Source organism: Gastrolobium bilobum, unplaced genomic scaffold (genome assembly GCF_033153095.1).
Source record: "Gastrolobium bilobum isolate Gb01-03AN ecotype WA unplaced genomic scaffold, APGP_CSIRO_Gbil_v1 utg22371, whole genome shotgun sequence".
NCBI classification, from domain to species: domain Eukaryota; kingdom Viridiplantae; phylum Streptophyta; class Magnoliopsida; order Fabales; family Fabaceae; genus Gastrolobium; species Gastrolobium bilobum.
The window spans coordinates 170,218-182,838 of record NW_026896417.1 but is presented as its reverse complement, the minus strand read 5'-3'; the positions used below and the strand labels follow the sequence as shown (position 1 = coordinate 182,838).

At 33.1% G+C, this 12,621-nt stretch overlaps 1 protein-coding gene across 1 annotated transcript; it reads left to right on the top strand.

Moving 5' to 3' along the window:
• Positions 1 to 3,312: 3,312 nt before the first annotated feature.
• On the top strand, positions 3,313 to 4,368 carry LOC133299622 (uncharacterized). Its single transcript, XM_061499100.1, has one exon. It carries the CDS (start codon positions 3,433 to 3,435, stop codon positions 4,366 to 4,368), a length of 936 nt encoding a protein of 311 aa, XP_061355084.1. The 5' UTR covers positions 3,313 to 3,432.
• Positions 4,369 to 12,621: the final 8,253 nt, after the last annotated feature.

Below are 12,621 nucleotides of genomic sequence, written 5' to 3'. Positions count from 1 at the left end.
CGGTATTACATAAGGGACACGACAGAATAATTTCCTCTTCAGTTGGATTCCATTCTGCCCTTTTGAATTGTCATCCTCACGTTGGGTTTAGTTATATATATCATCCTTTGGAATCTTAGTGTAACTAATGTTTAGCTTCAAAAGAGAAAGAAGAGAACAATGGGATCCAACTCGCCTTCTAACCCACTATATAATCAAATTCTCTAAAACAAGAACCAAAAAAAGTGAATCGGGTCACATACTAATATTATAGTTTTGCAATGGTGTAAAGTTTGTGACATGGATTATTATTGGTTAATCATGACATATGGATTTGATTTTTCAGTCCCTACCATGAATCTCTAGTCTCTATACTATTACCAGCTACACCAAGAACTTTCCAAAAGTAGAGGCCTAAAATATAGGATAAGCCAGCTACATTTACCAACTAGCTAACTAAACCAAAGGCTGAAGGAATTTCAGGGGTTACTGAAGTGAATGCATGCCTTTTTCAGCTCCAATAGCTTGGTGGGCAAGCTGAAAATGCTTCCTTTATTTATGGATTTGCATTTGCATTGCAGTTTGTAACTATCTAGGAATTTGTTGAGAGAAACATATTATCTGAAAGGAATCTGCTTATTAAGCTTTGTTAGAAGAAAGTTAAAACTGTAGATAAAAAGAAAAGAAAAGTTAGCATGCCTTCTTTATATCCCAGGAAATTCACAAGAAGCATGCATTCCCATTCACCTTTTTATAGTTTTTTTTTTCTTTCTCCTTTCTCCCCCATAAATTTCTAACGCACAAATTTAAGTTCCAAGTTGGTTTTAAATACTGCACAACATAGCTTCAGTTTAGTTCTCTCTTTTTTCTTTTTCTTTTTTTCCTTCACCCTCTCTAATTTTGTTATTACACTTTACAGTTTGATTGGTAGATGCAATTATGTAAAAAAAATGCTTACGTTTACCATAAGCAAGCTTGAATGTTAATTCATAATGAGGAAGGTAGAACATGCCCCAGGACCAAGCCTTCTGGGGTCCATGGCCCAAAAAATATGCCTTAAACGTCAACGAGAGAAAGTAATGATGCCCTCCCTTATGCGCTGTTTCATGTTGTGTGTGACAGATTCCCCCCATTCCCAATCCATTCTTTCTCATTTAATTCATCCTTTACCTCATTACATAATTTAATCAGAATATAAGACCTAGATGTTTTTTCACAACAAGCCTTTTCAGTTTGTACTTAATTTGAGATAGCTATCAAAACTTTGTGCAAAGTTGTTCTAACTGCCCCCCCACTTATTTTTTCTCTCTTTCAAACTTTAATGCAACTTTAATTTATGTCACTAAAAACTTTATAAATTCAATGTTCTAGTTTGGTTTGAGAAACTACCAAAATAAAAATAAAATAGGAGATTGAGAGGGGGGGAGGATAGAAATTGGATCTGTTGAGGACCAATCCTTTAATAATTCATGGGTGTGTAATGATTCAAATGCTGTTCTTTCCCAACTGCAACCACATGATATTTTTGTATTGAAGGATATAACAAGTAGACCATAACTAATTAAAATAGTCACACTCCTTTAAAATGACATTAAATGATTTATTCTGAATTTTATTATTTTTGAAAGTCAATAGATGGGGAAATTAGAGAAAGTCATTAGATTCTCTTGCTAGTATTATGTTATGCCCCATTTTTTTTTTTTGGGTGAAATTGCCCTGTTTTGCGGAACAGTGACCTTTGCGCCACTGTTAGAAGACAATTTTACCTAAATACTACGCCAAAAAACAATTTTACCAAACTGCCACGAGGGCAAGTTCGCCCAGAGCAGTAGCGAACTTGGTATGCTGATGTGTCAGCTTCCTGGTGGTGTCAGAGTTCGCTTCTGACACAGGCGACCTCGGTTGAAATTAATGTCTCACCTGTCAGGCCACGTGGCTTGCATGCAGTAGAGATCGCCTGTGTCAGAAGCGAACTCTGACACCACTAGGAAGCTGACACATCAGCATACTAAGTTCGCTACTGCTTTGGACAAACTTGCTCTCGTGACAGTTTGATAAAATTGTTTTTTGACGTGATATTTAGATAAATTTGTCTTGGAACAGTGGCACAATAGTCACTGTTCCCTTCCATGTCTAATTATAGAGAACTTGTGCTTAGGAGTCCCTGATGATTAAATAAACCAAGATTTTACCATGACTGAGTTGTTCTGCCGGATCAATCGCTCAAAACCTTTGGTCTTTTACCCCGACCCGATGAAAAAAATGGGATCATGACCCGCCAACAAAGAACATAATTAGTGAACTTAGGAGAGATGTTTATATTGAGTGCCAAATACAAATTACTCATAAATGAGTTTGCATTGGGAGTAGGAGTTAGTGGGTCTAAAGGCCAAATTTATTTTGTGGGCCCAACATTCATTGTCACATATTCATGGCTTCCCCACTGCACTATTCATTTTGTTGGTTATTGCAAGAAAAAGGTAAAGTTTTTTTGGCACCAGAAAGAAAGAAAAAAGAAAAATCATATATATCCCATCATATTTTTGCTTCAATGGTCCCCAAAGGAAACACCCTATTTAACAAGGCATACTAAAAGAGAGAGCCAAATCTATACCATTTTTGCCAAGGATGAATGATTTGAATTTGAACCACAGTGAGATAACTAGTAGAGGATTCCGACAGAACTCAAAGTTTCTTGTATTAAGAAGATACTTAATAAATGGAATTAACAAAGCGTTGAAGCTAAAATTACTCATAATAATTGGCAAAGAAAACTTTTCGAATAATTTTAAAAATAAGAAAGGAAAGAAGACAAAGAAAAAAGGGTAAGAAATAAAGGTGATTTCATTTTTTTTATTTTGTTTCTCCTCCTATTTCATTTATGTCCGTTTGTTCATTTTCCAACCTTGACCATTAACGCACGAACCTAATAAATTAGTCATAACATTTTTTCCTTAATTGCGGTTCTTAATAATCACCAAACCCGAGGTACACGTATTAAAGGAAAAACATCATCGTGTCACAAGTAGTGTTGAGATACAGGATCAACTTTTTTTGGTAACGCCCCTTTTCTTTCTTCTTTTCTTTTCATTTTTTTAATGTTGGTATTAACTGGCAAATCAGATTAAAAAAGCACACCACCAAGGTTTCTGCCTCAATTCTCTTATCTTTTCCTTCTCACAATATGCATGTTTTCCTAAGAGAGAGAAAAAGAGATAGGAGAGAGAGAGTGTGTGTGTGTGTTAATGTATGTTAAATGACAAATGACTTGTTTGGAAACCGGTTTTCCTAGCCTGTCTCCTCTCATTTATCTGAGTTTCCCCCTTCAGAAAACCAAGACACTTGAAAACGCATACATAATCTCCATTGTTCTTAGTGCTAATCATTTCTTCATAGAAACCAGAAAACAAAAAGGACCCTTAACCCGTTTCTCCAAAAAGTTCAGATCTTTGTATGCATAAACGAAAAATGAGAGACTTAGTTTCTTGTCTTAGCGAAAACGCAGTAAATGTGTCTCATTCCTCATGTTCTAGCTATTCAAAGAACGCTTGCATCTCTCCAAGCCTTTCACCTTCAATCCAAAATTCAATTTCATGTGTCTATAAACTAGTCCTCTCCACTCTAAAGCAGTTTTTGATAACTGTCACTTGGTGTAATAACAAGAGCAATTCAAACCAGGGACTCAGCATAAGATTTGGTGATGATGACCCTTCAGCAGCTGCACCTTTCAGACTCAACACAAATTCACGGTTTTTCAGGAATTCGAAGAAGAAAGGTAGCAAATTGCTGGATTCTGATGAGTCAAAGATCGAAGTTTTATGGGATCTTTCCAATGCCAAGTATGATTCTGGACCTGAACCTGTTAATGGGTTTTATGTTGTGATTCTTGTTGATTCAGAAATAGGTTTGATTCTTGGTGATATGGCTGAAGAAGCAGTGTCCAAGAGGTTCAAAACTAGCACCCCTATGGCTAAGGTTTCACTATTATCACGACGAGAGCATTGTTCAGGCAACACCCTTTACACAACCAAGGCTCAATTCTGTGACACTGGCACATGGCATGATGTTTTGATCAGATGCAGTGTAGAAAATGAAGGATTCAAAGTTCCAGTTCTATCGGTGTGCATTGATAAGAAGACCGTGATTCGTGTGAAGAGGCTGCAATGGAATTTCAGGGGAAACCAAACAATTTTTGTTGATGGGTTGGTGGTTGATTTGTTGTGGGATGTTCATGATTGGTTCTTCAATCCTGCTTCTGGGAATGCAGTGTTCATGTTCAGGACAAGGAGTGGCTTGGATAGCAGGTTATGGTTAGAGGAGAAAGCTGCACAGAAAGATAAAGACAAAGTTCAATTCTCCTTGTTGATCTATGCCTGTAAGAGCTCATAAGGGAACTTATTCATCCTAGTTTTTTATTTTATTTTTCTTTTTTCTTATTCTTTCTTTCTTTTCTTTTCTTTTTTTCCTTTTCCTTTGCTTTAACTCTACTTTCATATTGAAAGGATACATACTCATTTTTTTTTTTTTTGTCATAGGAAAGAAAAAGACAATAACTTAAAAGAGTTTCCGAAATTTAAGTTATAGCAGAAAAATCAGCTGTTTTAAGTCTTTCTGTTTCCCTGTGTTTTTCATTGGGATCAGTGTGGAATTGATTGTTTTGAATGTTAGGAGGAGAGTGTGCAATATTGGATTTCTGCAAAACATGAGCATGTTGTCATAGGAAAAATATCCAAATTGTTTTGAACTTTTATTTTATTTTATTTAAAGAAAAAGATTGTGTCCAAACAAGCTTTTTGGGATTATACATGGACATCAAAGAAAATTTGCTAAAAGGGAAATTGAAGATTTTGTTTGGCATATGGTTGAATTGCCAAGCCTTTATTGGGAAATAAAGTTAAGAATATTATTAATGAACAATATCTTAACCACGGATTCTCATTTACTCTTTACAATTTTGTTTCTAACTGCAATTTTTCTTTTAAAATTGAAAAACGTTTTTTGGATGTTAACCGTCCACTAATGAAGGCAAGTGTACGACAAGGTATGATGTGTGTGTGTTACCATTTGCTTCTTGCAACAGTTTAAAACTTAAAATATAATCAAGCCTATAGCAATTTACATAGCATTTAAGCAATTTACATAGCATTTAAGCATGAATAACTTTAGGAAGAATATAAGCTTTGGTTGGGTTGGGTCACTTTCATATCAAAATCATTCAAACCAAGCCTACAACATTTTAAATAATCGTCTTGTCTTTACTGGCGTGGTGGAACCTTTGATTATCTATGATGGTCTATTCCTCTGTCCTGAGATGCCTTGACATGTGTTTATGACTCTCTGGTCCCTCCAATTCTCAAGTTCACTGGCAGAAACAATTCATTACTTGCTACTTTTTGTGAGCTTGCATGGTAAAAGAAATGGCATTGGCAAGAACAGTGATTGTTCTGAGCAAAATTGAGGCATTTCTACTTTGGACATAATCTACACTTCTATTTAAAGAATAAATTTTTGGTGCTACTCTTTCACCAAAGATTCAGTACATCCCACCAATAAAAGTATTACATGTCAGATAAAGTTTTTTTTTTCTGCCAAATTTTATCTCTCTCCTATGATGTGTAATGCTCTTATTAATAAAATGTACTGAATCTTAGTGCAACAGTAGCACCAAAGATTTATTCTTATTTAACCCATATGGGCTTCTCTTATGAAATATAATAGCCTAATAAGATGATTTATTTCTTTCTTTATGTTCTTTTTATTATTATGCCTTTGAATGTTTCTTTGTAGCTTAAATGAAAAGTTTTAAGATTTGAATTTGGAAATTAGTTTCTTTACAAATATATAAAAATAAAGTTATTTATAAAGATTATTCTCATTCCTATTCTCGATATTAAGGAATCAACTGGGAATGGTTTTTTTTTTTTTTTAATTATTATTATGCCTTTTCCTTTCCCCTTTGTTCAAAATAAAAGTGCAAAGATGTGTTGAGTATCTACCAACAGTGTCTTCTTTCAATTTTATTTCCTTTTTCTTTTTGACTGAGTATATAATTATTTCTTACCAAAGAGTACGGTTCTATTATTCTTTACATGTTAGTATGATGGCAAGAGGTCTAGCATCCTAGTACAGTTTTTTTTTACTGATTTTGCATGTTAGGTTTTGTTTGGTGGATGTTATTTTCGTTAAGTTGTTAAACTCTTAAATGCTCTGTAGGAAGACTGTATCCTAATTAAGTGTGGATTCATCATTTTCTTTGAATAGGTAAAGTGAATCGTGCGCATTGCTTTAGTCTTTGCTATTTTTCCAAAGGTTGAGTTTCAGCAACTCCACTAGTCTTAGAAAAATACTTGCTAGTTAGGTTTGTTATCACCTTTAAGTTGAAAAGGCTCGCAGCCACTGAAACCGGGTTCTGACTTCTCAGTTCTCAAAAGCAGATTGCTGATTTACAATAAACTGATTTCCGTATTATGTTAAATTTTCACATCAACTTGTCATGTTGATGTGAAAATTTTGTATGTATCTCTTGATATATATTTGTTAGAATTAATTATGAATTAATTATAGTTATTATTAAGAAGTTCAAGAAGGAAAAAGAAAATGGAATAAGGATGTTGATTTTCGGAAGAAAGAAAAGGAGTGGCACAAGGAAAAAAATTTAGGTAGTGTAAAAAAATTTAACATATCAAATTATAAATTTTTTTTATCTTAATTACACAAATTTATTAGGAAAAAAGTTTACTATAAATTCTAGCATATTTATTTAAATTATTTGCTAAATAATATCACATGACATTGAAAAATCAAATTAACAATTGTTAATGATTATATATAAAAATAAACATATAAAAAGACATTAATCTTTTCTGTAAGCATTCCAAATAGAAGAATTTCACTTTCCTCCAACAGCATAATAAATAATGAACTAAACATTATCCTAAGAAGATGTGGATATATATATATATATATATATATATATATATATATATATATATATATAAAATGACAAATGAGTGGTTAAAAAAATGAGGAAAATGATAAAAATATTATAATTTTGCTATATTTATTTAGGTAGTGCCAAATTATAATTTTAATCATGATCAAATTATATTTAACTATATAATTATATGTAATAAGTAAATTTTTTTGAAACAAAGGTAGTGCTAAGGCACTACCATGTTACAATGTGGCTACGCCACTTAGAAAAGTCTGAGGTTGGACAAACGAAGAGGAGAATGAGAGCTTATAAGTAAGCTCGTTCACTTCTTGGATTCAGATTATAGTTTTTTTTTTCTTTAAGAAATTTCTATTTAATGTAGTCCCTAAGGGCTCGTTTGGTGGACAGATAAGAGTAGGATATGATATAGAGCTGATAAAGATAGGATATGATATGGGGCTGATAAACCTTTATTATGTCCTGTGTTTGATGAACACCTGATTAACAATCTGATAAGATTATGTAGAAGGAGAAAGAAGAAAGAAAAAACAAAATATAATGCAATAAATACAAATATATTGGGTAGCGTGGGGCTATATTGGGTATCCAATATTGGTATCCTATCCTGTTGGATCCTAACCCAGCTTCCCCCATAGGATAAGTAATCATGTATTGGATAGGATAAAATGAGATAATAGGATAAGCTAATCATATCCTATTGACCCACCAAACAAGAGATAAAAGTAGAATATGATAAGTTATCCTATCCTATCTTCTTTATCAGGTGCTCCAAACATGCCCTAAAAGTAGTTGAGATTACTTTAGTGATCAGATCACAGAGTTGAGTTTTTTTTTTTAAATAATCAAATCGGTTTATCATTTTGCGATTAGTCTGATTCAGGGCAGGTCTCGAGATTAAGGTTTTAAATCTCTCTCATAGATGGTAATAGGAAGGATCGAACATATGCTCTCACTCCCACTTATGTTGAGTTTAACCACACATGATTGAGTTTGGTGCATATAAGTGTTATGACAAGATAAATGGAGGTAACAAGATCTCTGTTGTGTTGTGTGGGATGATAATTATGAAATGTGATCTTCAATGCCTTGACTATATGTATTGGCTCAATCAAGAAGGGATGGGTACTTGTAAGGTATCCTTATTCTCAAGTCAATGTTTGATTAATTAGCTTTAGTATATTGAACAAAAACATACATAGGCTAGGCCTCTCCTTTTATAGCATGCGACATGAGCTCCTTGTTAGTTCACTATGCCACCTTAATAAGGCAGAAAGATTGATGTGTTTCCTGATTGGTTGATATAATGGTTTTTCTAGCCTGCATTCCACACGAGATGCCTCTTGATGGACTATGCTATTGAGGCTTAAGTAAAAGCTAGTCTTTATCGTTTAGTTATTGACTAATGTGAAGCTTTATTAGTCCTATATTATTGGGGACTTAGTTATTTGTTTTACATAATATTTTACGGGATTACATGTATACATATGTAACACATTTTCTTATTAAGTTTTTAATTTGGGCATTCAACTTATTGAATTCTTCATTTCTTCTAATATAAAGTTCTTTCATATTGTTCATATCTTTTGTTTACGTACATGCATTGAGTTGTTGAGACAACTTTTTAAAAGGATCTCACCTATTTAATTTAACAAATTTAATAAAGTTGATATGTCAAAAGATTTGTCTACTCTCATGTTCTAGGAGAGAGTATATCTTATGTTAAGATATAAAGTAATGGGTCCACCACTAAAAAAATGGCAACATAATTATCAAAATATCTATGACATAAGATAGTAGTCTCCTACAATATGAGACTACTATTTCCAATGCCAAAATCATATGAAAAACTAACATGAGATAATCCAATCCATTTATGCAATTGACATACCAATTTTGGGATTATTACATAGGGAAAAATATTTATCATTTTAAAAGATATAGAATTGTGTCATTTTAAGTGAGAGAAAGATACAAACTAATAATTTTTTATTTAAAATTTAAATTAAAAAATACCTACTTTCTCCCCCTCATGATTTCCATTACTTGTGTATTTCTCCCACTTAAAATAACACAACTTTATATCATATAAAAATAAAAACATCAAACCCTATTACATATCTATTATCTCAAATAATTACTCTAGTTCGTTGTATTTATTCATCCTTTTAGCAAATTCTTGCAGTAGTTGAGATTTGAATTTGAGCTCAGCATCATAATAAAATTGAAAAAAGATATAGAAATTGGTTGAGATTGCATAAGCAATAAAAATATGGTAGAAGAAGTTAACCGAAAAAAAAGGGTAATTCGATTGTCATGTTACAGCAAAATAAAATGAGTTTCCTGCATGCATTGAGAGATTGCAATATTGTAAAGAAGATTTGAGATCGTCTCATTCCATATCAGTTGACAGTAGATTTTTTCTATCAAGACCTTGAACAATGGTTGATCAACAACTTTGTGAATGCTCAAAGTGGTGTGCATGAGAGATGGCAAACAACATTTTTGGTAACCTGTTGGAAAATATGGCATTGGAGAAATATGCAATACCATGATCAAGAAAATCTTCCTTTGGAGTTAAAGATGGAGATAATCAGAAAGCTAGTACAGGATATTGAGGTTAGTTATTCTGCAGCGGGTAGTCATAGCAAGAAAATTGGCTATAGTCATCTATATATTAGTTGGCAGTTCCCTTTAGAGGGTTTTGTAAAAATAAACACGGATGGAGCAGCTCGTGGCAATTCGGGTTTGGCTGCTTGCGGGGGGCGGGGAAGGGGTGATAAGGAATTCGCAAGGTAACTGGTTAACAGGTTTCTCTTTTAGACTGAGATTTTGCTTAGCTTATAAAGCAGAACTTTGGGGTATACTTCATGGCCTTGAGGTGGCTTGGAATGCTGGCTATAGAAGGGTCATTCTAGAAAGTGATTCGCTTACGGCAATCACTGTGCTCACCAATCAGGGTGCAGCAGTTCGTGAGGAGCGCTTGCTATCTCATATACGAACGTGGATTGGAAATGATTGGGAAGTTCGAATTCAACTACTTTTAGGAAAGGGAATATGTGTGCAGACTGACTGGAAAATTACTTGTTAAACTCAGAGGAGAAGGTGATCAAATTTCTTTTGAGGAACCTCCAGGTGGAATTTTTTTGTTATTTATGGCGGACCTTGCGTCTGTAGGGAGAGAACGTGTAGTTACTATCTCTTGTTAGTTGTTTTTTTGTTGTTCGTTTGCTGGGGTTTAACCCCTTTTGTTTATAAAAAAAAATGAGTTTCCTGCAGAGACATCCCACGGATGGGGCCAGGGAAAAGTTTTCTCTCACCTCAATTTTTCTTCTCTCTCCTAAACTTTTGTCTCTATAGAAAAGTGTTTCTATTTTATGTAACAACACAATCATATTACCTGATAAGTGTCCAAGACACTATATTTTTATTATTAAATACAGTTCAAATAATAATTAAAATAATTAAAAATATAGTATTAATTAAATAAAATATTAAAAGATAGTAAATTGCCAACAAATAGATAAGATCCTAATCTTTGTTGTTGTTTCAGGTTGTTTCATACTAGAATAACAAATTACTAACCTGATAAGGATGAGGAGGCAGTTGGCATCGACTGATTATCAAGCGAAAAATAAGGAAATAATAAATAAAAAGATTATTTGGTCACGCTCACTCCACTGCTCGCTTCAGCGAGCAAGTGAGCGAGGAGAAGAAAAATTCTCGCTGAGCATCTCGCTTCAGCGAGCTCCTCAGAGAGTTGGTCCTGAATCAGAAGTCCAAATTTTACTCTTTAAATACAACGCGAGTGAAGTCGAGAAAAGAATTAACTTCCGGAGACAAAAAGAAAAGGAGCACTCAGAGACGAAGACGAAGGCAGAGGAGCGGAGGAACGGTCAAAGCTTTACCGTGGAGACTGGGTTTTATTTTCATTTATGAACGTTAGTTTCTTTTCATCCATTGTTCTCGTTTTCCTGACTATGTCAAGCTAATTTTCTTTTAGTAGTCAGGCGAGACGGAACCAATGGGTTCTTGAACGTTGTTTGCCTTTCTTATAATTTATATTCTTGAATTAAATTTATGCAATCAATCTATTTCTTATTGATTAGCTTTATTTATGAAATGATCACTCGTAGATAAACATATGAGTCGTGCATGACAATATGGATGTTGGTGTATCGATTCCGATTGGTTGATTGCTGAAATTTGTATGATCTAAGGATAGACTTATGAATTCTATAACTGTAAGTTCTCACGTTAATGCTTATTTTAAGGAAAAGTATTAAGGGATTAGGTTTTGGAGTGAAATAAAGGATTAGATTACCAAGAGATAAAGATTTGATCAAATATATAAAGAACTGTTAATAACTTGATCTTGAATATAATCATAAGAATAGGTAGATTCGTTAGGAAACCATTGGGAAAGTCGAGTTCTAGTTACGTCTTTTTATTAAAAACTTAAAACCAATTTCTAGCTTAATTAATTCTGAATTTATTTTCCAAAATATTGAAAACTAAAAGTAATTAGTTAAAATTCTGTTTTAATTTAATTAAAGTATTTTCAAGAAACTCTTTTCATGATCGATCCAACTTTAGTTAAATCGATAAATTATTGCTTGGTCATCAATCCTCGTGAGATTGACAACTTTTCTTATCTCTTTATTACTTGTACGATCGGTGCACTTACCAAAGTGATAACATTACCCATATATATAGTAGAAGAAAAGAGTGCAAGGGAGTTTGAATGCTCAAAATGCACTTCACTTTTCTTTAACATCCTCTCCCCTTCCTAATTGGCCCACCCAAATGGGGTGCCTTATGAGGCCAACAACAAAGAATGCAAAAACCCAATCATTTGGATCTCTTGAAGTCAAGATTCTTGTTGCTTCTTTTGCTTTATCCAAATCATAGGTACCAACCAAAAATCCTGACGTGTCCTGTTTGACATTTTTTGACATTCTCCATCACTTTAACACTCACTGACACTCTAATACGCGTTGCAGTCTTGCAGAGACTCAAAAAAGGTCAAAGATTGCGTTGCATTGCATTTTAGTTCCAACTATTAAATTCATTGAATTACGATTATCATTTAATTGAGTTTAGTATAAATATTTGAGATATCTTATATTTCTTGCAAAATTGATGGTTATTATAAGTTTAGCTCATTTTTTTGTTAAATTATAAAATATTAAATATAGTATACATTATATAAATTAAAAATATTATTTAATATCAAAATGTGACATAATATTTTTAGAATTAACGTATCAAAATATTATGTCGTATCGTATCGTATGGAAATATTTAGTATCGATGTCCGTAGCTTAAAAAATAAATGAAGCAGAAAAAAATAAATGTATAGATTACATCGACTTTTTTAACACTAAATAATGGAAATTAATTTCAGAGAAAAAACCATTTCTTAACGAGCACGGTCTTTAATGAATTCTCACAATAATAAGGCCTTTCTGCTACTTGGGGCAAATGAATCGAATTGGATGGCTTTTTTTTTTTTAACCTGTGTGCTCACGGTGAGTGCTTAAAGTCAAGCATCGTGAACTTTGGTAAATTCCTAGTTCAGATTTAATTTATTATTCATATAAAACGAGTTGTGTTGTTATCAAAAAAAAAAAAAAAAAAACGAGTTGTGTTATTCATAAGTAGAAAAGCAACTCATAATAAAAATAATA

Coding starts and splice junctions, on each gene's coding strand:
- LOC133299622 (XM_061499100.1), top strand. CDS start 3,433: ATGCATAAACGAAAAATGAGAGACTTAGTTTCTTGTCTTAGCGAAAAC.